Source organism: Kazachstania africana, chromosome 1 (genome assembly GCF_000304475.1).
Source record: "Kazachstania africana CBS 2517 chromosome 1, complete genome".
NCBI lineage: Eukaryota > Fungi > Ascomycota > Saccharomycetes > Saccharomycetales > Saccharomycetaceae > Kazachstania > Kazachstania africana.
The window spans coordinates 1,392,036-1,415,377 of NC_018940.1; the positions used below are offsets into that span (position 1 = coordinate 1,392,036).

General features: G+C 36.2%; 14 protein-coding genes across 14 annotated transcripts; 8 read left to right on the forward strand and 6 right to left on the reverse strand.

Moving 5' to 3' along the window:
• Positions 1-424: 424 nt before the first annotated feature.
• Positions 425-955, reverse strand: YFH1 (ferroxidase; the record flags this gene model as incomplete). The annotated part of the gene is made up of 1 exon (XM_003955210.1): positions 425-955. One exon carries the CDS (start codon positions 953-955, stop codon positions 425-427), a length of 531 nt encoding a protein of 176 aa, XP_003955259.1.
• Positions 956-1,167: 212 nt separating this feature from the next.
• On the forward strand, positions 1,168-1,545 carry EXP1 (Exp1p; the record flags this gene model as incomplete). Its single annotated transcript, XM_003955211.1, has 1 exon — positions 1,168-1,545. The coding sequence occupies one exon, from the start codon at positions 1,168-1,170 to the stop codon at positions 1,543-1,545; it is 378 nt and encodes a 125-aa protein (XP_003955260.1).
• A 72-nt stretch (positions 1,546-1,617) lies between these two features.
• UBP1 (ubiquitin-specific protease UBP1) lies at positions 1,618-3,654 on the reverse strand (the record flags this gene model as incomplete). The annotated part of the gene is made up of 1 exon (XM_003955212.1): positions 1,618-3,654. The coding sequence occupies one exon, from the start codon at positions 3,652-3,654 to the stop codon at positions 1,618-1,620; it is 2,037 nt and encodes a 678-aa protein (XP_003955261.1).
• A 956-nt stretch (positions 3,655-4,610) lies between these two features.
• KAFR0A06920 (uncharacterized protein) lies at positions 4,611-6,233 on the forward strand (the record flags this gene model as incomplete). The annotated part of the gene is made up of 1 exon (XM_003955213.1): positions 4,611-6,233. One exon carries the CDS (start codon positions 4,611-4,613, stop codon positions 6,231-6,233), a length of 1,623 nt encoding a protein of 540 aa, XP_003955262.1.
• Positions 6,234-6,811: 578 nt separating this feature from the next.
• Positions 6,812-7,528, forward strand: LUC7 (Luc7p; the record flags this gene model as incomplete). Its single annotated transcript, XM_003955214.1, has 1 exon — positions 6,812-7,528. One exon carries the CDS (start codon positions 6,812-6,814, stop codon positions 7,526-7,528), a length of 717 nt encoding a protein of 238 aa, XP_003955263.1.
• A 40-nt stretch (positions 7,529-7,568) lies between these two features.
• On the reverse strand, positions 7,569-8,972 carry NUR1 (Nur1p; the record flags this gene model as incomplete). Its single annotated transcript, XM_003955215.1, has 1 exon — positions 7,569-8,972. The coding sequence occupies one exon, from the start codon at positions 8,970-8,972 to the stop codon at positions 7,569-7,571; it is 1,404 nt and encodes a 467-aa protein (XP_003955264.1).
• Positions 8,973-9,348: 376 nt separating this feature from the next.
• On the forward strand, positions 9,349-10,626 carry RAM1 (protein farnesyltransferase; the record flags this gene model as incomplete). Its single annotated transcript, XM_003955216.1, has 1 exon — positions 9,349-10,626. One exon carries the CDS (start codon positions 9,349-9,351, stop codon positions 10,624-10,626), a length of 1,278 nt encoding a protein of 425 aa, XP_003955265.1.
• Positions 10,627-10,832: 206 nt separating this feature from the next.
• On the forward strand, positions 10,833-12,086 carry UBX3 (clathrin-mediated endocytosis regulator UBX3; the record flags this gene model as incomplete). Its single annotated transcript, XM_003955217.1, has 1 exon — positions 10,833-12,086. One exon carries the CDS (start codon positions 10,833-10,835, stop codon positions 12,084-12,086), a length of 1,254 nt encoding a protein of 417 aa, XP_003955266.1.
• A 69-nt stretch (positions 12,087-12,155) lies between these two features.
• On the reverse strand, positions 12,156-12,578 carry SRP14 (RNA-binding signal recognition particle subunit SRP14; the record flags this gene model as incomplete). The annotated part of the gene is made up of 1 exon (XM_003955218.1): positions 12,156-12,578. The coding sequence occupies one exon, from the start codon at positions 12,576-12,578 to the stop codon at positions 12,156-12,158; it is 423 nt and encodes a 140-aa protein (XP_003955267.1).
• A 173-nt stretch (positions 12,579-12,751) lies between these two features.
• MRM2 (21S rRNA (uridine2791-2'-O) methyltransferase) lies at positions 12,752-13,711 on the forward strand (the record flags this gene model as incomplete). The annotated part of the gene is made up of 1 exon (XM_003955219.1): positions 12,752-13,711. The coding sequence occupies one exon, from the start codon at positions 12,752-12,754 to the stop codon at positions 13,709-13,711; it is 960 nt and encodes a 319-aa protein (XP_003955268.1).
• Positions 13,712-13,868: 157 nt separating this feature from the next.
• On the reverse strand, positions 13,869-16,637 carry SEC27 (coatomer subunit beta'; the record flags this gene model as incomplete). The annotated part of the gene is made up of 2 exons (XM_003955220.1): positions 13,869-16,508; positions 16,620-16,637. 2 exons carry the CDS (start codon positions 16,635-16,637, stop codon positions 13,869-13,871), a joined length of 2,658 nt encoding a protein of 885 aa, XP_003955269.1.
• Positions 16,638-16,905: 268 nt separating this feature from the next.
• Positions 16,906-17,988, forward strand: KAFR0A07000 (uncharacterized protein; the record flags this gene model as incomplete). The annotated part of the gene is made up of 1 exon (XM_003955221.1): positions 16,906-17,988. One exon carries the CDS (start codon positions 16,906-16,908, stop codon positions 17,986-17,988), a length of 1,083 nt encoding a protein of 360 aa, XP_003955270.1.
• A 168-nt stretch (positions 17,989-18,156) lies between these two features.
• KAFR0A07010 (transient receptor potential ion channel family protein) lies at positions 18,157-20,439 on the reverse strand (the record flags this gene model as incomplete). The annotated part of the gene is made up of 1 exon (XM_003955222.1): positions 18,157-20,439. The coding sequence occupies one exon, from the start codon at positions 20,437-20,439 to the stop codon at positions 18,157-18,159; it is 2,283 nt and encodes a 760-aa protein (XP_003955271.1).
• An 853-nt stretch (positions 20,440-21,292) lies between these two features.
• HOT1 (Hot1p) lies at positions 21,293-23,179 on the forward strand (the record flags this gene model as incomplete). Its single annotated transcript, XM_003955223.1, has 1 exon — positions 21,293-23,179. One exon carries the CDS (start codon positions 21,293-21,295, stop codon positions 23,177-23,179), a length of 1,887 nt encoding a protein of 628 aa, XP_003955272.1.
• Positions 23,180-23,342: the final 163 nt, after the last annotated feature.

Below are 23,342 nucleotides of genomic sequence, written 5' to 3' on the forward strand. Positions count from 1 at the left end.
CCGAGTTTAGATACTATTAACCAAATTAGGCAAATTATAATTATGATTATGATTTTCAATCTATAATCACCGGTAAGCAAGGTACTGTAAAAGAAAACTCCAGAGACCCTTGATGACCATTTCACCTGCATAATATAAAGTGATCGTGGTTTGCCCAAAAATGTACTCTCCTCAACCATATCGACTCGTCGGTCGAGTGAGACCTCTCGATCGAATATTTGACCCGTGCATTATGTTGTTTCCTTAAATACATTCATGCTATTTGATTTACATGTGTATTGGATTCTCTTTCTGGAAATTTTTGGTTCCTGATTTTTCTTATTTAAGTAGTTTTTACTATATACGGTAATCAGAGTTATAGTACTAATACAAATAGTGATTTCTCTTGCTTATTTACAGATGTATGTCGTTGCATAATATGAAGTTAGACTTCAGCTTCGAAATTAAAAGTCTCAGTGGAAGGTAATACTTCCTTCAACTCCTGATGTAATACATCACGCAATTTCAAGTTGTTTCTCAGGGAGATCCAATCACCTCGATAAAAATCGAATCTGTCTGGTCCTGAGACTGGAGAGGCAAGCCAGATTTGTTTATTGGGAGGCTGCTTGTTGATGACGTAAGTTCCTATTTTTGCGACTTCTAATGTCATGACACCATGGTTTAACTCAATATCAGGTACTTCGTTGGGATATTTCTCACTAAGGAATTCTAACTTATCTAGCAAATCATCCAAAAATTTGTCTGATTCTTGATGATAGGTCTGAAGTGGTAGATTAGCAACTTCATCAGGTATCTTATTGCCTGTTGTAGATGATGCTGAATAAAAGCGATGACTAATCGCTAAATTCAATCGCCGGCGCTGGATAAGACTAATTCTTTTTAGAGGTATATATGCTCGTCTTGTAACTAGACTTAAGGCACCAATATTGAATAGGCGCCAAGTCTGTCTTAACATAGTGATATTCATGCGTTATTTGATTGTATTAATCATTAACTTGAGATGAACTTAAGGCTGCTGTCTTGTTATAGAAGAGGATGAAAAAAGCCCTACTGCGCGAGCAATTTATTAGAATTGGAAAATTTCATTCAGGATATACTTCTGAATGAGATTTAATAACATCATCGGATTCAAAAAAAGTATCAACCAGTAAGCAAAATTTTATCGAAATGGATTTTTATGGAATTTTGGTGCTCATTTTTATAGTGTTCATATTTGTTATCTTATTACCTACTATATCGGGTGTTGGCACTTTCAAAGTCAATAATAAAAAGGAACACAGTAATATATTGAAGTTCAAACTAGAGCAGGAAGATAGGAAGCAAGATGATGCAGCAACTTCTTCAATGAAAAACAAATTCGAAGTCAATCCAAGAACCGGACTAAAAAGACGTATCATTGGCAAATACAATGAAGATCCTAATGAATTTGACTTTACTGTTGATGATCTAATTAACGAAGATAAAGTAGAAGAGGAAAGGGAAAGGCTTCAAAGACTTAAAAAATATGATAATGACGAACAGAAAGCCAATGAAAGCTTTGTATGAAGGAGGGGTGTTTCGGAAGGTTATGTATGTATATTATATATGAGGTCAACTTTATAATAAGACCATTCTCAATTAATCTTCTTCTTCTTCTTCTTCTTCTTCTTCTTCTTCTTTTACTTTTTCATCTTGTACTATTTCAATTTCACTTTCATCTTCCTGGTCAAGGCTTTCCAAGTCATCTTTCATCCTACCGGTTACTGAGTCGTAGTCATATTCATAGAATAGCATGAATACACCCGGTGTTGACAAAACCTCGGTTTCATCAACAATATAGACAGTTTCATCAGAAATTCTCCACCAATAGCCTCTATACTTTCTAAATGCAATGTAGTGCCCATAATTGTGGGTACCGTAGTGAACAATAACTGAACGTAAGGAATAAATTAAGGGGCCAGCAGGTACCGATGAAGAATAAGTCATACTTCCGTTTGTTGGTGGAATAGATATCTCGTCATTTTTCTGTTCTACATCTTCATTTAATTCGGATTCAGATTCCGAATCTTGTGCTGGTTCTTGATCTTCTTCAGATGAGGAATTTGACATTGGTACAGGTTGCTCAACTTCATTTGCAAGTCGTACAGGCATATTTCTTATAGTATTACCTAGGGCATCAACCTCTTCTTCCTCTTGCTCGTCTTCACTTGATGAGAATTCAGAAGACAAATTCATTTCTTCACCATTTAAAGGGTCATAATTCCTAACATCTCTGTCATCATCACTATCTATTTCATTTTCTTCATCTTCACTGTCTTCATATTCTTGTTCAAATCTGTGATGCAATTTGGCGTAGTAATCACCTCCAATATTCTCATCTTCGCTTGATTCTTCATTTTGTACGATATGTTCATTTTTGCTCATTGGTAATCTTGCATCCAGATTGATTTCATCGACGTTACATGCCCATTTTTGTAAATTTAGTCTCGTCTTGAATAATACTCTTGCATTATTTTTTCTGATCATGTAAGTTCTTGGGTCAAAAACAGATCTGTTGATATGAATTGATAAAAAGGGAGGTGGTCTTGAAATTAAAATTTGTTTGGATTTAGAGCATTTACGAACCATATTTTCTGTGTGATATTTTTTATAATCGTCTTCTTCGATGACAGGCTTCGATAAAATTTCAGTTAACAGATTTAATCTTTGGTTAATGGCAATTTTTAATTTTTCTGGGATTGTATCATTTTGAATTTGATCTTGTAGATGAGAACGGACCGCATTTAGTGAACAACGGTTACATTCTACACCTTCAATAATTTCCGGTTTGACCCATTCATTTAGTAATTCGGATAACTTCAAAGTGGATTGATTTAAAGATTCGCTAGGGAGATTTAGACTGAGACCTGAAAATACAGAATATCTAATACCGCCATTTTCACCACAAGTCAAACAGCCAATCCTCTCCGCAGTGATACCGTCCAATGGTGTTATTAACTTAAATGGGGAATAAAGTTTTTGATCGGGATTTTCTAGTACGGAATTGGGTTCGATCTGTTCCGTTGGTATATATACTGTACCAACGTTATTTAAATCATCTTGTCCAAGTAATGCATCATCAGGTAAATCTGACTCTTTAATATTATTACGTTCTTCCTTTTTTTCTGTCGAGGGCTTCTTGATATTCTTTTCTAAATCAGATAGAATTTGTTGAAAAAATTCTTGAGCATCTTCTTGATCATAACCAAGGATGATATTTTTATTTGGGCCGTTAGACATAGTCTTTAACAGTTTATTTGTTTTGAAGTATGGTTTCTCTTTATAATACTTTTTATTTAGTATCAACAAAAGTTCACGTAGGGTTTCAGTGAATTTGATGTCTCCATTGTTTTCCGATCCATTTTCAATGACGTTATCTAAGAATGCTGCTAATTCTTTAGATGACGCCAGAGATTGCAATACAGAGTTCATGAAGCAGGTATTACCGTCATTAACTAGACCAGCAATGTATCCTCCACGCTTGATAAATTTCTTGTCATTGATAGCATTGTTATACATTTTTCTGGAGAAGAAATTGTTATTATTGTACATTCTTTTAGTAAACGGATATGACAGCTTCAAAATGAATAGAGTTATGACAAATACACCGAAAAACTCAGATGGGGAGTAGCTCATGCAGCAGCCAGAAGGGAGGAATCGTTATTACCGTTGATAGTTTCTCGGTGATTGAAAGGGTCCTCCTCTCTTGTGTCCAAATTTCAAGCTTCTAAAAACTTCAGCTAACTAATTTTTTTTTTTTTTCTATTTCTTCTTTTGCTCTTCGTTTGCAAAAATTTGATATTAGAGAGTCACGTGCACAAAAATGATAAAAAAAATAAATCAGTTCTCATTGTGACGAAACAGAGCAAATAATGCGAGATAAACACAGCTCATTGAGGATCACAAGAGGAAGAAGGTAAAAAAGATTGCCTGTTTTATGGTAGGAGATAGCTGCAGCACATAATGTGTCAGCAACTGAGCCTCTTTCACTTGCCAAGAACTGAAAATGTGGGTCGTCAACCAAACTTTTTTTCTCAATTCGTTTGTTCTCCTACTTTATTTGAACTTTAGTAACGAGAGAGGCTCTCGCTGCGGTATAAACTGGTGGTGGCATCTCGACGATGTTGTGCCTGGGTGAAATACAGTTTCGTCAATCGTTCTTGATTTGTTGCCTCGTTTTTGACGCGGGCAGCACACGTTTGGCAGAAAAGAAACGACTGAACGACACGATTGCCGAAAGCACGTCTAATGGATCGCTCGATCGACGCCATTGATTTCTATATGACGCGGAAGATGACCTGGATGAACGACATGGTACATATGGTGTCAGTTAACAGAACTAAGTTGGGTCTCTGCAATAGGGTTATATGAATGGTTCAAACGATTGTTAACGATTGCTAACGACTACATTACACTTTTTTCGCTCATTTTTTTTAAAATTTGTAATCGTGCTTTCAAGTAATGTCTTGGCACTGTTTGCTACCGTTTATGTCATATAAATGTAATTTTATTTCCATCTTTCTTCCCACTGTTAGCTTTTCATTAAGGCAGGTCAAAACTCTGTAATTTTACAACTATCCTAGAATATCAAAATGGGTAGCTCTGGTTCAACTACAACTACTACTTCTGTCACAACCACTAGTACAACCACTAGTACAACTACTAGTAGTACAGTTGTTCCAACCACTTCTTCCACTGCTGTTGAGGTCACCTCTACCTATATACCGACTAGTTCCTCCACTATTGAAGTAACCTCTACCATTCCGTCTACCACCAGTACCACTGTTTCCTCTAGTATACCAGTGACTAGTTCCACTGAAGCTGCTACCTCCACTGCTCTCAGTTCTACTTTACTGTCATCCGATTTCTCCTCCGTTGAAGAAACAATTTATTCATCTTATTCATTTGCTACCAGCTCAAAGGTTTCCTCATCCTCTATTGCCACAACATCTAGTACAACTGCCACCATTAGTACTTCTGTTTTAAATCGTAGTGTTAGAGAAATTAATCAATCAAGTTCTGCAGCATTATCGAGTACCGTTACCGAAACCTCTTCTGCGGTCGCAACATCGTCAGCTGCCGAAACTTCCTCTGCTACTGAAAGTTCTTCTGCTACTGAAACTTACTCTGCTACCGAAGCTTCCTCTGCTACTGAAACCTCTTCTACTGTCGCAACATCGTCAGCTGCTGAAACTTCTTCTGCTACTGAAACTTCCTCTGCTACCGAAGCTTCCTCTGCTACTGAAACCTCTTCTGCTATCGCAACATCGTCAGCTGCCGAAACTTCCTCTGCTACTGAAACTTTTTCTGAATCTTCAGCAGCTGCCTCTGCTTCCAGTTTAATTGCATCTTCACAATCTTCTAGCGTTAGAAATGCATCCTCAAGTGTCGTTATGTCTTCTAGTTCTATTCCACCTTCTTCCTCTAGCAGTGTAGGCACTTCTGCTAGTACCGCTGATTCATCATCTATTGTTGCTTCTTCAAGTGTAGATACATCTTCTTCCATTACTACTTCTTCAAGCATGGCTGGTTCTTCTGTTGCTGTATCTTCTTTGAGTGCTGCTGCCAGTTCCGCTGCATCCAGCTCTATACAGACTACAAATATCCCAGCAAGTTCATATTCCCTAACCACAAGTATACTAACCAGTACCAACGGTACTGAAGTTGTATACATAACTGATGTCACCACTGTTTGCGACGAAACAGCTGCTACTTCAGCAATTTCCACTGCCGAACCAACCAATGTCACTGAAGACACTACTACTAGTACTGCAGTTCCATTCAGCAATTCTACCGAAGTTGCTACTGCACAAGTCGTCTCTACCTCTTCCAAGGCCGCTGCTGTTACACAAGCTATCTCTAGTTCTTTCAAGGCTACAGAAGCTGCCAGCACAAGCAAATCAGCCGTTTCCTTCTCTAATGCTACTACTTCAAACAACGTTGAAAATGTCTCTTCATCTGAGGCTACTTCAGTAAAGATAATCACTTTATCCGATTCTACTAAAACTGTTTATATCACTAAAACAAGCACAAAGACTAATGTTGAAGCATATACCACTGCTGCTACCTCCAAATCCTCTCTATCTTCTTCCTACGCTCGTTTTGCTTCTTCCGTCACTACCGCTTCTATTTCTCAAGAGACCGGTAATGGTGCCATGAAGGCATCTATCAAAACTGGTGTTGGTATAGTCGGTGCTTTAGCTTTGTTGTTATAATGTAATATTACAAATTTTATATACTATTTAATACCTATGTTCTCCTATATAATGACTTTTAATAACTAGTTATACCTTCAAGATCTGGATTTTCACATTTTCAGGAGCCTTTTTCCAAGTTACAATTGAATGAGTAGACAACAAATTGTTAATTTAAAATTTAGAGTTTCAATGAGAGAAAGTTCAATATTCTAGAAGAAGCTACCAGAAAAGTAGAACTTAACCGTAGACGATATTTGTTCACTTATCGAAGCAGGAACATTGAATGAACTAATCATAAAACATTTAATATGCTGAACTGCCATTAAATTACTCTCCTTTCAATATCCCATGAAATCTCAAGACATAAAAGAATAGCGCAGAAGCCATAGTTCAAACAACAAAATGTGTTCGATTGATAATATATATAATTCAAATATAGTGCAATAAAGATATTAAGTGCTGGTAGTTTTGCAAGTTTTGATCGAGCTCTTTTATACTAAGACACCTTTGTTCGGATATTGAAATTTTTATGTTATACAAGAAAAAAGAACTAGATGAACTTAATCGACTCAATTTAAGGCACCTCAATTACGGCAATGTCATCCATAAAAACAGCGTCAGAAGAACAAAGAAAGCTTATAGAACAACTATTAGGTAAGGATACTAGGTACTATGCTCGGAAAGAGTTGAGTTTGAATGATCCAAGGATATGCAAGAGCTACTTAGTCGGATATTGTCCTTATGATTTATTTCAAAATACAAAGCAAAGTATTGGTCGCTGCCCCCAAATTCATTTACAGAAACACAAGCTGCAGTATGAAAAATTGAAAGAAGAAGGAGCAACATTTCCCGAGTTTGAGACGGAGTATTTCCTTGTGCTATCGAGATTTATTAACGAATGCAATAATCAAATAGCGACAGCATTAAAAAGCTTGGAGCATACCTTCGAAGAGCGAGAAAGAATTAAGGAGGTTGCCAGCGAGTTGGATGAATTAGATACTAGGATTGGGTTAATGCAGGAGGAAATAAATACGCTTATTACAAAAGATGAAGTCTCAAAAGCTATGATTCAGTCAATTAAATTCAAAGAACTATTGGAAAAGAGAGCTATAGTGGCCAAAAAAGTTAAGAATATAACAGAAAATGTGGGTCAAAGTGCACAACAAAAGTTACAGGTCTGTGAAATATGTGGTGCATATTTATCCAGACTTGACACAGATAGAAGGTTGGCCGATCATTTCTTGGGTAAAGTTCATTTGGGTTACGTCAAAATGAGAGAACATTATAATTATTACAAGAATAAAAAAATTTGAAAATGCATTTACATAAACATATAAGAATATAATAGTACTATTATTCAAAATTTTTTCTATTTGGACTTCTGTTCGGGCTCCTGTGAGGACTCTTACTTGAGCTTCTTGAAGATTGGTTATATACAACAGATTGTCGAAGTGGGCTTATAGAACCTCTTCTTATGTCATATGGTGGGATTGGATAGCAGGAATCATGTATTGGAGATGAAAAGCCCGTCGAATATGCGCCAGGATGAAACTCTTGCTTGATCATGTATTGTTGAGTTTGTGGGTTCCAATATAGTTGGTTATTTACCGGTTCAATAATCTTGTTATGTGGTATTTGTTGCTTATCAATAATATCCTCGAACTCGTTCCTTTGCCTATTAAATTTCTCTTTAACCAATTCACCCGTTAAAGTATGACTTTCAAAAATTTTGGCTTTTGTCGTTGCACAAAACTTGACATAACCTTGCCCGTATGGAGTGGCATCAACCATCACATCTTGATATTTATTCGAAGTCTTTGATTTAATGATCTTAGCGTTCATTTCTGAAATAATTGAGCTAGAAAGGATTGATTCGTCTAGAAGCCTCACTAGAAACCTTCTTATTACAATATAATGTAGCACAAGCTGGTGGAAAACCAATGCAAATGCTGTTATAAAATTTGTATCTGTTAACATCAGGAAAATGATAGACGTAGGAGAAAATGATACAAATAGATGTGTCAGAAATTTCGAGGGCATCCATTTCCTCAACTGATAAAAAAATTGCTCATTATTTAATGATTCTGAATTTTCAAATTTTTTTCTCTTCTTTAGCAAGAAATGCTTCAACATGGAGAAAACTGAACCCCGCATAATATCATCATAATAACTTCGACTCAAATCAGTTAACGAATGTTTTGTTAAATTTGGAGATTCTTTTGCATTTTCGAGGTAAAATATGGAATATGATTTATATTGGGAACAAAGAAATTTGTAGCTTATGATTAAATTCAACGAAAATAATGATACTAGTGATAGAAAGGTAAACCTTTCTGCAACTGTGAAAAAATACAATTTTGTCCTAGATTTTTGAGATGAGGATTGTTGCACATAGCGACTAAGATAATTATATTGGTTTAATTTCCCAGATTTGCTGAAATCAAAGGAATCCTGTATACTTGATTTCACGTAGTCATTATTTCTGATAAAATTATCTTGAATGAACCGTATGACGTAAAAACAAAAAGTCAGTATATTACCCAACGGTTCTGCCAAAGAAACTGCCTTTGAATCCCAATCTATCGATTCAAAATATTCATTCATTGAAAGATGTAAATCAGAAGGAGATACAAGTATCCTATCGATCCACGATAAAAAACCGACTCTTTCATCGGATTCATTTGAATCTACCTCATCATCGACTTCTCCTACGACTCCAGCGGGCAAAAGCTCATTCTTCGAAAACCGCAATGACATTTACTTTCTAATCAATTAAAATCTTTTTTTTATAAGCACGACTTCTGAACACTTGATGTTTTGTTTATTTTCTCTATCTTTTTTTTAATTCGAAAACACTAAAAGAGATAGTATTCTATGGGGTAAAATTCCGGGAGAACCTACTCAATAGATTCTCAAACTAACCAGATCCACGATTTAAGAGTCTCAACTTCCCTGCGTCACTGTGCATGCGCTTGTGTTCAGTATTTAACCTAATCAAGCAAATTACACTGTCTTTAAAAAATGTTTCATATTGGAAACTTAAAAAAAAATAAAATGAACCTCAAATTGTAAATCAGCATCGAACATTAAATAAACTGTAAATAGCATATATATAAAGCGTGTAAAGACCAGGATGGATAAATCCACGTCAAGAATAAAATTTATAGATTCTAAATTGCTGGGACGCAAGAGACAGCCAACTGAAACTGTAGTCAACTCTGAAGAAAACAAAGAAGAAGAGCCTGAAATTTTAATAATGAAGGAGATCGAAACACAAACAACGCTGGATAGAGAAGAAACTCTAAGTAAATGTGTCCCTTTGCTCTCGGTAGACAGGCAGCCTGAACTGAATAGCCAGTTCCACAGAATGTTTTTGGATTACCCTTTCCAAAATTCAATGCCTCCACAGATGGCTGCAATGGACGCTGGACAACCTTGGATTGCCTACTGGGTAGCCAATTCGTTGAAAACAATGGATCCAGATTGGATATCTGATGAATACAAGGAGCGTATAGCTGAAAAACTTTCTATTATATCGCCTAAAGGCGGGCCTTTTGGCGGTGGCATGGACCAATTGCCTCATATTGCAGGTACATATGCTGCTATCAATTCAATTGTATTATGTGATAATATAAATGATTGCTGGGAGAAAATTAACCGTTCAGCTATTTACGAATGGTTATTGTCCTTAAAGACAGAAAACGGCGGCTTCAGAACATGTGATCCTGTGGGAGAAGTCGACACAAGAGGTGTGTACTGTGCTCTAAGCATAGCATCACTTTTAAATATAGTTACAGATGAATTGTGTGAGGGAGTTGTTGATTTCTTGGTTAATTGCCAAACTTATGAAGGTGGCTTTGGTGGTTGCCCGTTTGAAGATGAAGCTCACGGTGGTTACACATTTTGTGCCGTGGCAAGTTTGATGATCTTGAACTCTTTCGACAAGATTAGTGTTGAAAAACTGATGGAATGGTGCAGTGCTCGTCAGTATAACGAAGAAAAAGGTTTATCCGGAAGAAGCAACAAGTTAGTGGATGGTTGCTATAGTTTTTGGGTCGGCGCTACAGCAGCAATGATCGAGGCAAGTGGCTATCAGAATCCAATAAACAAAGAGGCGCTTCGAGAGTATATCCTATGTTGCTGTCAAACTGATGAATTTCCTGGCCTACGTGATAAACCAGGCAAACGTGCTGATTTCTATCATACAAATTACGTTCTATTAGGGTTGGCCATATCCGAATCTGAATTTCAATACAGAGATAATAATAAACACAGTGCCTCTAGTATATTATCAAAACCAATCAGGCTCAGAGACAATTCATCTAATTTGATCGAAATAAGCCCCATCTATGGATTACCAGCCAAAGACGTTGAAAAATTCACATCTTTCTTTCTAGAAAAGACAATTTGATTTCAACATCAAGCATCACTATATATAAATATATATCCCAATCTTGATATGCATGATTTTTAGTTGTAATTTTACTTTTACTTGGTCTCTCTTTATAGACGATTATAATGCGAGATAGAAATTAAATATGAAATTTCATGAAACTGTGAAAATGAAAATAGTCAAATACCAAGTAAAACAAGGACCAGTCAGTTCTACACTCTGAAATGAACGGAATAAGCCATTTTCTGGGTGCTAGACACGCCGATCCTGTCTCTTCATCAATGCCAGGCTCTTTTCCAAGAGAAAACAACGATGCCAATGCTAGGTCGCACTCCCATAACTTTAAAGGCTTCCTCAAGTATTTGTCTTTCGCTTTACTTAGGATCCCATTATTTTTCTCATACTGTCTATTATCTATCATTGTATCGACATTTACGTATTTAAACAAGCTAAGTGACTTTGGTCTGCTCTATAACAGAAAGACAACTGATCATGCTGTGGAATTAAATATATTGATAGAAACTCTATCAAACGAATCTCTGTCTTATAACTCCACCACATACAACTTCGGTTCAATTTATAATCCACAATCACAAGGTATTGTTTCTAAATCGATTGTGGAGAGTTATACATCACTTCTGAACTCGTGTACACAAAATTTCAAGTTTGGCTTGATTTATATTCATGATCCAGTAAATGATCATTCCTTAAAATTTGTTAACGAAATTCTTTGCAACGAAGAATTCGTACATCTAATCAAAAAATATCAAATGCTCTATTGGTTTGGTTCAATATTGACATCCGAAGGGTTACAAGTTTCTAATGCCCTAAAGTTTAGAAAACTTCCTGCAATTGGATTGCTCTGTTTGACAAATTCTAATAAGATTGAGCTTGTTTACAAGATTGAAGGTACCTTAAGAAGTTCGAATTTTGCCAAGTTAGACAGGGTCCTTTCCAAATACTATCCACAGCTCATGATTCTACGACAACAAAAGAAAAATACCGACATGCACAGGCTATTAAGAGAGGACCAGGACGCAAGATTCAATGAATCATTGAGAATTGATCGAGAACGAGAAAGACAAAGAATTGAACAATTAGAGAGAGAAAACGAGTTAGCAAATAGAGAAATTTTGAAAAAGCAATGGTTACTCTGGAGGAAAACTCAATTACATACACCTACACAAGGAAGCTCATGTCAAATAGCCATTCGTTTCAATGGTACTGAAAGAACCATCGAAAAGTTCGATCCTAACGCACCTATAGAGGAAATATATGTTTTTGCAGACCTTTACAGGAATAAATTACTGGATTCTGACGAAGTTTACGATGAACCTCCACTGAACTATCAACACAAATATGATTTTCTATTGGCAGCACCCTCTCCGCGTACAATCCTTGAGCCTACCATATTAATAAAGGATGAGGCTACAATATACCCTTCAGGAAATGTCGTCGTCGAAGACGTAGTAGATTAAATATTCCAATTTTCACCTAATATCATATTAATAAGGATTCAAATATAAATATATACATACGATATAACATTAAACATTCTTCTTCTTTTCCTTAGAGGACTTACTCTTACTCTTCTTCTTCTTAACTAGACCGTTCATAGAACTTTTCACAACAGATGAATAATCTAACCAAAACTTATCCAATACATCTGGATTAACGACTGTAGAGCATTTTTGTTTATTTGCATGTGAACCATATGTTATCCTGAAAAGTAACGGATATATTTCCTGTGAACTGAGATTGTCCTGAACGGTTACCGACGTTGCAACCTTAGACACATCATAATGTGGTTTATCAATAGTGTCAAACTCAGCATTTCCTAGTACAGGATCATGCTTCACTAATCTCTTCACCGTCAAACGTACAGCAATGCCCTTTTCATTGGCAATCTTGAAAAATTCTGACGCTTTCACTAAAAACTCTTCTGGTGCAAGAGAACCTTCGTTAGCCATCGATATAATGCGATATTATGGCTATATAACTGTTTTTCCTTAGTATTATACAGTTTCTTCAACACTGCCTATATGGAGACTTTGGAATATTTAAATTTTTCAACAGCCCGTTAATTTCAAAACGTCGTTAACCTCGATGAACAGAACAAAATGTGCAATAGTCAAGCTACACAATGCTAATATTATCGTGTTCGTTAAATACTGCGAGAGGCGGCTTTCAAAATGGAGGTAGGAAGATAATTTACAGATTCAATTCGAGCTCGACCAGTAGGTGGAAGCAAAGGCAAAAAAATGATCATTATAGTAAACAGGCAAAACTACAAAATCTTCGATCAAGAGCTGCTTTCAAACTAATAGAAATTGATGATAAATGGAAATTGTTTTCCAAGGAAAGGCCTCAATGCATTTTAGATCTCGGGTTTGCACCTGGATCGTGGTCTGAAGTAGCAAAGAGTCGAACGTCTCCCGATTCGATGGTGCTAGGTGTTGATATTTTACCCTGTAATCCACCCACAGGTGTTAGTTCAATTCAGGCAAACATTTTCTCCAAACAGACACAGGGAGTAATTAGACATTATTTTGATAAGCATTTCAAGTTCAAGCTTAATGCTGTTGATAAACTTCATAAGGACTATGGTTATTTTCACAACTACAATGATCCTAAATTGAACGAATTTGAAACCTACAACGAATTGTTTTCTTCAGATGACGATGTGCCAATTGAACTCCCTAACAGAATAAGTGAAAAATTTCCAGTAGACGTTATAATAAGCGATATGTATGTACCGTGGCCTCGTGATTTTTCTAATTTTAGTTCTAGCAATCTTACTAATATGCCTTATTTTAGGTTGATGAACACATCAGGTGTCGCAGTCAGGGATCATTTGCAATCGATTGACCTTTGCGACGCCGCCTTAGTGACGGCAATTGACTTACTCAAGCCCGGGGGCTCGTTTCTGTGTAAACTCTACACTGGAACTGAAGATCGCTTGTTCGAGAAACGTGTGAGAAATGTTTTTAGAAAGGTGGCAAAGGTGAAACCTAGTTCTTCTAGAAATGAGTCAAGAGAACTGTATTTTGTTGGGTTGGATAAACGAGATCCAATTGATAAAGTAACTGTATTTACGTCGTAAAGGTGGGATTATATTAATAGACATGCGGACTACCCCCATGGCTACCCTTATTAGTACTAATAACTTTTTCTCATAATGTTAAGTCTTTTTTTTCAACTATATTAAACTAATATATAGAATTCTTACTTTCCAATACCTAAATATACAAGGGTTTTATTTATTCTTTTTTTTCAGCAGTTTCAAGCACTACTTCATCGTTATCAGCAGTTTCAAGCACTACTTCATCGTTATCAGCAGTTTCAACCTCTACTTCATCGTTTTCTGTGGATTCAACAGCGTCTTCTTCTTGAGTAGAAGAGTCCTCTGAAACTTCTTTTGCTTCTGTGGATTCGATATCAATCAGTGGCTTGTCATCTGTTGCTTTGTGTGGAAAGCCTGAGTCGTTACCTGGCATGCTAATTCTGTCAGCAATAAATTCTCTACCTTCTAATACCAAACTGTTTTTCCATTGTTTTACAACTTCATCTAATTCTTCATTGTTGACACCGTATGTATAACCAAAAACAGCGGCTTCTGAAAACCTACCAGATTTTACAAGAAGTTGTTTTGCCCCTTCAATATCACCAGCTGTCCAATAACTATTGAATGCTAAATTAAATTTGCCAACAAATTCAGCTTCTTTGGCGACTTTCAGTAATTCTTCCTTATTTTTGAATGATGAATGTAGCAAGAATAAAGAATCTAAATCATGTGCCTTCGTATAAGCTTCAATAGCTAACCTGAAATTGAAATTCTGTAAAGAAGCGTCACCCAAAGATCTCCATCTCATTTCATTTTCTTCGTCTGATAATAAATCGCGCGCTAGAGCTAATTCACCGACTTTTAAGGCTAAATCAAATTGTTGATCACGATCTGACGTTATCTTTAGGGCTTCTTCATAATATTCTTGACCTTCTAAGAATCTGGCGATTTTAGTCAATGAAGCTTTATCTTCAATATTTGGTAAAATAGCTTCAAGAGCTTCCTCTAATTCACCTCTTAAAGTAAGGGTCTGGAATTCAAGAACCTCTAGTGAAATTTCGTAGGTATAAACATGAACTTCTCTATCAGCTAGATATACCTTATTATCACGAGCTAGGTAACCCAATAAGTACATTTCCTTTGAGTAATGCGCCAAATTATAAGTTTTACCACCAACAAAATAGTTCAATCTATTTGTGGAGGTCGTAAATATGAAGACATCACCAACCCACTTACCAGAAGTAATTGGTTCATTCAGTTCGTGCAGAACATCAAAGGCTTCACTAACACCCTCTTCTTCATCAGTTTCACCTTCATTGACGGCTTGAATGTATGCATCTCTATCAAATACCAGCGAGTAAGCACTTGATTCATCTCCACGATTTTCTTCGGAATTTATAATCATAACTAACTCACCACTGTCGGACCAAACAACATCACGGGCATTGACATCAATTCTTCTGACTAGATTTGCGGTTTCCCAATCGAAGAAATAGATGAAACCGTCGGATCTTAGTCCTAATAATGCACCTGGATACAACTTATCGATATTGTAAGATAATGGGATGGACCATGACGTGACTTCTTTAAAATTCTTGTAGTATTTAACAGAACCGGATTCATCGATCAGAGCATAACTATTAGAGTCTGGGCCCCATACGAAATCCTGACACTTGCCGAACGCTTTATTTCTCCAAGCAAGAGCAGTATAGATAACATATTCACCATCACCTACAACAGTAACAAATCTACCATTTGGAGAATGAGCCAAACTTTGGGGGAAAACATCTACACTACCAAGTTCTTTTGATTGTAAAGATATAGGTTCACCTTCTTCCACTTGTTCGTTACCCCTTATAACTGCTGTAAAAATATCTGAGGCTGATGCGTTCTTTCCACCAGACCATACAAGCTTACCAACTGGATCTAAGGATAAAGCTGGGACATCGTTACCTAAGGACAAAATAGTAAATCCATTATCAAAACCTGAGGCGATGTAATTTTTTCTACCGGTTGGATGGGTAGCAATGCACCAACTTCTTTCTAAACCTAGATTCAATGTCTTTTCTACCTTGTATGTTGAAGAATTCCAAATCTTTAAAGTACCATCTTCTGAACCCGAAATAATAATTGGTAATGTTGGATGAAATACAGCAAATGAAACATTTGACATGTGCCCTTCCAGGGTAGCAACACAAGACTTAGTTTGATAATCCCAGATTTTTACCGTGAGGTCGTCAGAAGATGTGACCAAATATGGCTTATCAGGCAAAGGATAGTAATCCACGTAATTGACACCTCTTTCTTGGCCTGTATTCATTGTGAAGTTTGGTGTAGATTGGCCTAATGACCAAACTTTAACTGTACGATCTAAACAACCTGAGGCAAATGTATTTGGGTCCTTTGGATTGAAGGCCACACACATGACGAAATGTTCGTGACCTTCGAATGTTTGTTCTAGATTCCAATTCTTTTCCCAATTCCATAACTTTATCGTTAAATCATCACTACCGGATAACACGTATGGTTTAGTCGGATGGACAGCAATGGAACGAATATAATCTGGATGAGCCTCGAAATCAACAACTTTCTCACCTGTGTTATAATTAAATACTCTTATTCTAAAATCATCAGAACCGACAATAATCCAGTTCTTTCTTGCAATAAATTTACCTGCTCTAACTGGGGTTTCAGTGACTTGGATAGATCTCACTTCATGTTGAGTTTCATAATTCCAAATTTCTATCCTACCGGAATATAAAGTAGTTAAAACCCACGGTTCTGTAGGGTGGAAATCAATTCCTTTAACTCTATCTGACCTGTTACTAAAACTTTTCTATAGTTAAAAAAATAGGGCACAAGCACAATTAATAGATGTTAGTATCCAATTATCGAGTGAATTAGTTTTTGCAAAAAATAACAGAAGAGAAAAACGCATTGAACATACTTTAATATCTAGCTTCATTGAATTTCAACTCAATCAATCTAACGGTTCTTAATTCTAGGGCAGAAATGTAAATGTCGTCTATATCAACCTAATCGAAACCTGCTCGAGATCAAACAACTTGTCCTTTTTACGCTTCAATTTTTTCAGTCTTGAAATTCTCTTAGTATTCCTTCTCGCGTTACCCGAACAATCGCGTTGTACGAGTCGGGTTCACAAATTGAGCTGTTGCGTCACTCTTAAATATTGCAAGTGTCAGTAATTCAGCAAGCAACATTATATCATATGTATGGTAGTAAAGGGTCTCAATATGATATATACAATGGCAATTTTATGGATTACTTTTTTTTGTGATTTACTACACTGCAATTTGATTCCAGTTGGGTGGAAAAATTCGAATGATAATAAAGTATGTAAGGAATTTAATCAAGATTCTGGTCTTCTTTCATATGTAAATAAGAGTACAAAGTTTTCAGGCTTTAAAGTGTTCAAAATCTACAAGTTCCAAACTTTTCCCTTTGCTTTTGATGAGTTTTTGAGAGTAACATACTGCGAAAATGGCAATTCTGTTTGGGACGAGATTACACCTCTGAAAACTGACGATATCGATTGGAACGTCCCTTATTGCATCAACCATTCTGAAGTAGAGCACTGTTTTAAGATAGCCAGGAGAAAGAAATATTTAACTCGAGAAATTGGTGTGTACATGCCAGGAACTTGGGTTGGTGGATTATTTTACTGTAATGACAAGCTATGCTCCAAAGAGCAAGCTATTCCCCTTATGCCACTGTACGCAGATGATTATAGTAAGGATTGGTTGAATTTTAAAAGAGGCTCGAAGATAGGAAAATTCCTTGTGGAAAAATATATACCACTATTCAAAACACCAAAAAGTGATTTTGCAATCTTTGAGGAGATTATAAAAGGAAAGATGGACGTTGCCATTAATAATAAGATTCGAAACTGGAAAAAGCCCAGGCGCGAAAGATTACAAGAGATTCTCTATAATCCTCAAAATGAGCTTAGAAAACAATATGAAAGGATTCCAAGTGAAACATCCTGGTTCGATGAAATCGATATAACTGAAGAATATTCTTTAACCAAAGAAAACTATAAAAGTGAGAAGAAGATATTAAACGACCTTTCTAGAGTGGCGAATATGCCACATAATTCATTGAAATTGATCCTATCATCAAATAAAACTACAGTCACTAACAATACCGGGGAGAGCTCTGAAATCTCCACAAGTAGACAGATAATGATATTAAATGGGAATGAAAATGCATTTAAACAAGTCGAAACTGAGCTAAAAAAGCTAAATATCTCAGTAAGACAAATTCCCTTGCCAAAAAAGATACAGAATATTAATTAGTATGGATGCATATAAGTTATATAAAACAAAAGTTTTCAAATATCATCTAGTTACCCATGTGGTCAAAAAGACTTTTTGCTCTCTATAATGAACCCTATAAATAACATCTTTTGCCACTACTATTGAAAAAAAAAAATCTGGCGCGGATGATTGATTTATTCAAGGGCTTTAAAAAGAGCTTGGAATGATAGATTCCGTACGAATATCTGTGTATTCATCCTCGTTATCTGTTCCATGGTTGTTGTTTTCGGTATTTGTATTCGATGGTAGTTCAGCTTTATAACTTTTCTTGAAAGGCAATTGTTTCAAAAATTTGTTTGATAATTTTCGTTCCGTTTGACCATTCTGTTCCATATTGTTGCTATAATCATTGATTTCAGCATCATTTACACTTTCTTTTTCATACAGAGGCCCACTAGAAGTACTGGAGGTGAAGGGATTTCGGGTTCTAGTAGATCTACTATTCGACATCTTACTGTTACTATTACTACTTTCGCTTGTCTCTATTATAGCAACATCAGTCTCCCAATTGGCGTTATGATCTTTTGCTACAGTACCCAACTCCAAGAGTTCTTTTGCAATTGGTTCATCAGTCGTATCACCAGCAAACTTATCATCGAAAGGTGACAATTTACCATATTTGCCATATGTAATTTTAGATCTTTGAAATGACTTTCTGTCGTCCTTAGCAGGTTTAAACCTTAAATCAGGATGTTTGGAGAAGATAATCATCATAGTAAATGCCAAGATCATCAACAATAGAATAAATGAGAAAGCGGCATTCATAATAAAAAAGACCCATCCCATAATGGCAGAAACTTTATAACTTTGCCTGAAAATGCCGGAGAAGAATAAAAATAGGAATGAATTGATGACAATAATGGTTTGTGTAAAAATAATCATTATATTTGTAGGTGTGTCCAAATACGGCTTGTAACGGATCAAAAGAATGTAGTAAACCAAATCCAGAATAAATACCGCCATAGCCTGTGTTTGCCCAGAGGCCTGAGCAAATCCAATGAACAAAGATTTAACAAAGACGTAGGAAAGTAATAGAATATTCCACCAATAACTGTTAGCGTTAAACATTGTATAGAAAAAACCATACTTGTTTAAGACGTAATCATCGCCATACAATATAGCCACGGGGTTATTATAGGTCTTGATTGACTCCCTCGCAAAATGGACTGTTCTATAAGAAGCCCAAATCATAAGACCGCATGCCAACATAACCATTAGACATGAGATAACTATTACTGCTGGAGAATCTCTTACAGTAAATTCCCAAAAGCTAAAAATAGTCAATTGAGCAAACCCAATATAAATATATCTTAACATTGAGCCTTTCAGAATAATTTTCCAGTTATTATTAAATTCTTGACAATAGTAGTACAATTTCTTATGATTTGGAGTAATCCAATGCGCTCTCATGAACAATTCAATAAGTGTTCTGCACAATATGATGAACCCAGCCAGAACGTAACCGCATAGTACGAAAAATGTAAAGCTAGTTACTACAATCGATGTTTCCTCTATGTTCATTCTGTGACCCAGCCTTCTTATACCTCTAAAAATCAAAGTGTTAGAGTTACCATACAATACACCATCATTGGTACTTCTTTTCCACATGTCTCTCTTCTGAGTAAGAACATTCATAGTTTTTGATGTCAAGTAAAGACTAGAAGTCCCACCTGTATTATCAATGTACCACCTAAATATCTTTTGCATGAATGTTACTCTTATCAAACCCATTGACCACACTAGGTTTTCTGCCCAAGAGGCTGCAATTGGAGGCACTCTTTGAACATGCTCCATGGCGACTACTACAACACTTTGAAAATAAACGAATAATGACATGGTATTAGCAGAAATATGAGAGGCAGCTGTAGAATTACCAAAAGCAGACAGTAAAGCAGATAACAACAGCCCCAAACCGGCAATCACCGCAGTGGCCCATTTAACTCCAAGCTGTGAAACGGTCTTACCATTTGAGAAGTACACTTGCAGACAGGCTAAATATTCAGAAGTATTCGAGTATATTTTCACTTTTGCGAAGGCATCAATATCAGGCACAGTATAAGCAATTCCAGGTATTTCCTCCACATATTCTTCTGAAATGTATTCTATGGCTTCGATTTGAATATCGCCGGGATGAACGGGACAGAATTGTTTCCATCCTATTTCACAAAGATCGACATTTTTGGTGATTATCTTGAAGCCATATGCGTATACATCAATATCTGCATAAATATAGGAACTCATTGTTGTAGTTAAATCCAATTTGTAATGCAACGACCTGTCATCGGGATCAAAGACGACACTAAAACTGTTTGAAGCCAATTGGGAGTGTTCCATACACGTTACTAGAGATGTAGCGACCAATTTTCTCTTGGCATTTGTAAAACTGACCAACAAAGTGAATATTGCAATGAGCTCGAATAAAACGTTCATTTCCAAATGAAAGTATGGCCTGTACCTAAGAAAGTTATTTCAGGAAGTCCTGAAAGTGTTTCAAGCACTTTGTGTCTTATATATTGTAGAGAGCTCAAGGAAGTAAGAATGAATCATTGAAATTCAGCTAATTCAATGTACCTCTTTGCATACATATGCTGTACGCCATATTCTATTAATAGTGTAATGGTCCACACTCAGTAGAAGTGGTGGGTTAAAAAAGGGAACCCAACATATATTGAGGGGAATTCTCGATAAATGCACAAGATACTCTAAGTACCTATAAACACTATCTAATGCGTAAAATGTTTGTGAATGCTGCATTGGATTCTCCGAGGATACTCGTTCACCCGTGATGATTTACATCAAATACCTTTAGAGGGGCTTCTGTGCACGTAGAAAGAAAACCGTCATTGAGATACGTTACAACAATGGAAATGGCTGTCGCATGGAATGTATGCGGTACCAGTCATCATTGTATAGTAATATAGCCGTAGTGTCGTCGTAAGTACCACTACCCTTATCTCTCCACGTGGTGTTCGCAGCCTCATCTCTGGCATTATAGCAAAACTACTGCAAGAACCTTATGTTGCCATTTGGAAAGAGCAGTATAACGGCATTACCTTAACATCGAAGAAGATTCATGTAATTACTGCATGTTTTGGCCTATATATAATCGAATCTGTATAGTTTTGTTCAATGGCTCTCTCTACCGTGCTGTCACCGCCATTCGCTGCATCTCAAAAATCTTGACCAAAAAAAAAAAAACCTAAACTTCCAAAAAACATGATGCTTGATAATATGGTACATCAAGTAGATAGACCTTTGCTTAACCATACAATTTCATTGGAGAATGTCGGAGCCAAGTAATATACTGGGTCATGCGAATATAGAAGATTCTCGAAACGCTCCAAGTTCGACTGTAATGAATGGCATAGTTAATACGAAACAATCCAGCAGCCGTAAAGAAAGCAGTGGGAATTTAAGTCAATCAAAACAAGAGTCGCTGGGTTTAAACCTTGATCTAGCGTTGCCTTCTACTAGTGTCCATCCTAGAACCACAGAGCGGATATACGATCCTGCAGTGGCATTGGCAGGTGCTTCCACAAACGGTACTCTTGGGAATACAAGCACGCCCACGTTAAAATCGAGTGCAATAACAACGAATGCGTCTCCTCTAGTGCCAAATGGAGTTCTTCCAAGTGTACCCACCACTGTAGATGCTACCAGTAACACAGTAGCTGGATCTACTGTGGGAACTTCAATTGGAGCCCCTGCCAATTCTACTTTATTAGCAAACCTAAACCAGCCTCATTCGCAATCTCCTTTGTCATTAAATAATATAGATACAAATTCTGAAGTGCATAGAGGTACCAATATATCTGTTAATCATAGTATGCCTAATTTAGGTAAAGCGGCCCAGCAGATTCTACCCACGACCGGTAATAATCACACGACGAGTAATACGCCATTATCGATTGATATAGGACAGATTGGTAACATTAGAAAGAGATCTATAAATGAAAGTGTGCTTTCAACTGACCCAGCTTCTAACCAATTAAGAATGTTTCAAAGGATGGATGAAATTTCAGCCAGGTTAATAACTATGGATAATGAATTCCAAAATCTAGTCAAATTGATTAATGATCAGTCATACGTTATCAATTCACTTAAAACTTTAATTCCAAATATTATTGATGAGAAATTGAAGAATGAAAATAAGTTTGTAATTGATTTATTAAATTCAATCACAACTGTTTCATCTAGTTACTTGAAAAATATTAAACCACAATCTCAGTCAGGTTCAAGTAGTACCAATAATATTATAAATACACAGTCACAAACCTCAACAATGTCTAACTCAATGCCGATAATAAATACTTCTTATCAGATACCGAAACCAATAACATCCTTCAAAAGCGGTAACACATTCACATTAAATCCTAATGGCATAAAAAGAAGGAAAAAAAACAGTCACTCTTCTAATGCTGCAGGTACTCACACAAATAGCCCAATGTATCTGCCATTAAACCTGAATGTGAATGACCTCTTCACTAATGGAAACGGCAACTCTGGGACTAAAGAGAGTGCTAATGCAACTAGTCAATCGACGACAAATACAAGTAAGAACGACAACGAGGTTATTGATGAAGATGGATATCAAGAGGATGATGACGACGAAGAAGATAATAACAATGAGATAATTTACGATGATGAAGATGAAGAAGTGGAGGACGTCGAAGAATATGATGAAGAAGATGACGAAAATGATTTTGAAGAAGATGAAGTAGACGAAGATATTGCAACATCAAAAGTAAATAAGAAAAACAAAAAGGGCATTAAAAAGATTATTAAAATTACTAAAAAAGCTGCAGATAAGTTGAAGAATGCTGCGAAGGAGAAATCTGAACAAGAAACGAGGGAATTAAATTACACTTTATTAAAAGCCCCAAACAATGTAAGGACAATATGGGATGAATATGTTTATGGAATTGATGGGAACCCGTCAATAAGAGGACTAGAAGAGAAATACGGGAATAAATGGAGACTCACTAAAAACAAGAAAACTTTTTCAAGACGTAAAAGATTATATAAGTTTATTCTGAACGGCATCGATAAAGGCAAGACAGCAGATGAGATGATAAAAGTGTTAGAAGAGAGAAGGTTGTATAAAGATGAAAATGGTGAGGTGAAAAGGCGGACAATTGGTTGGCTACAACAGAGTTTAACAGGGTTGTAATTTCACAGTGTGTAAAAGAACATACATATATTTTGCATTTGATGTTTTTTCTTCCCCATAAAAAATTAAATTTACATCCTTAAACCTCTCTACTATGTACAGCAATAGTAACTTCTTTATGCAGTGAATCCTTAATACCAAGTTTATTATGAGAGGAAAAGAC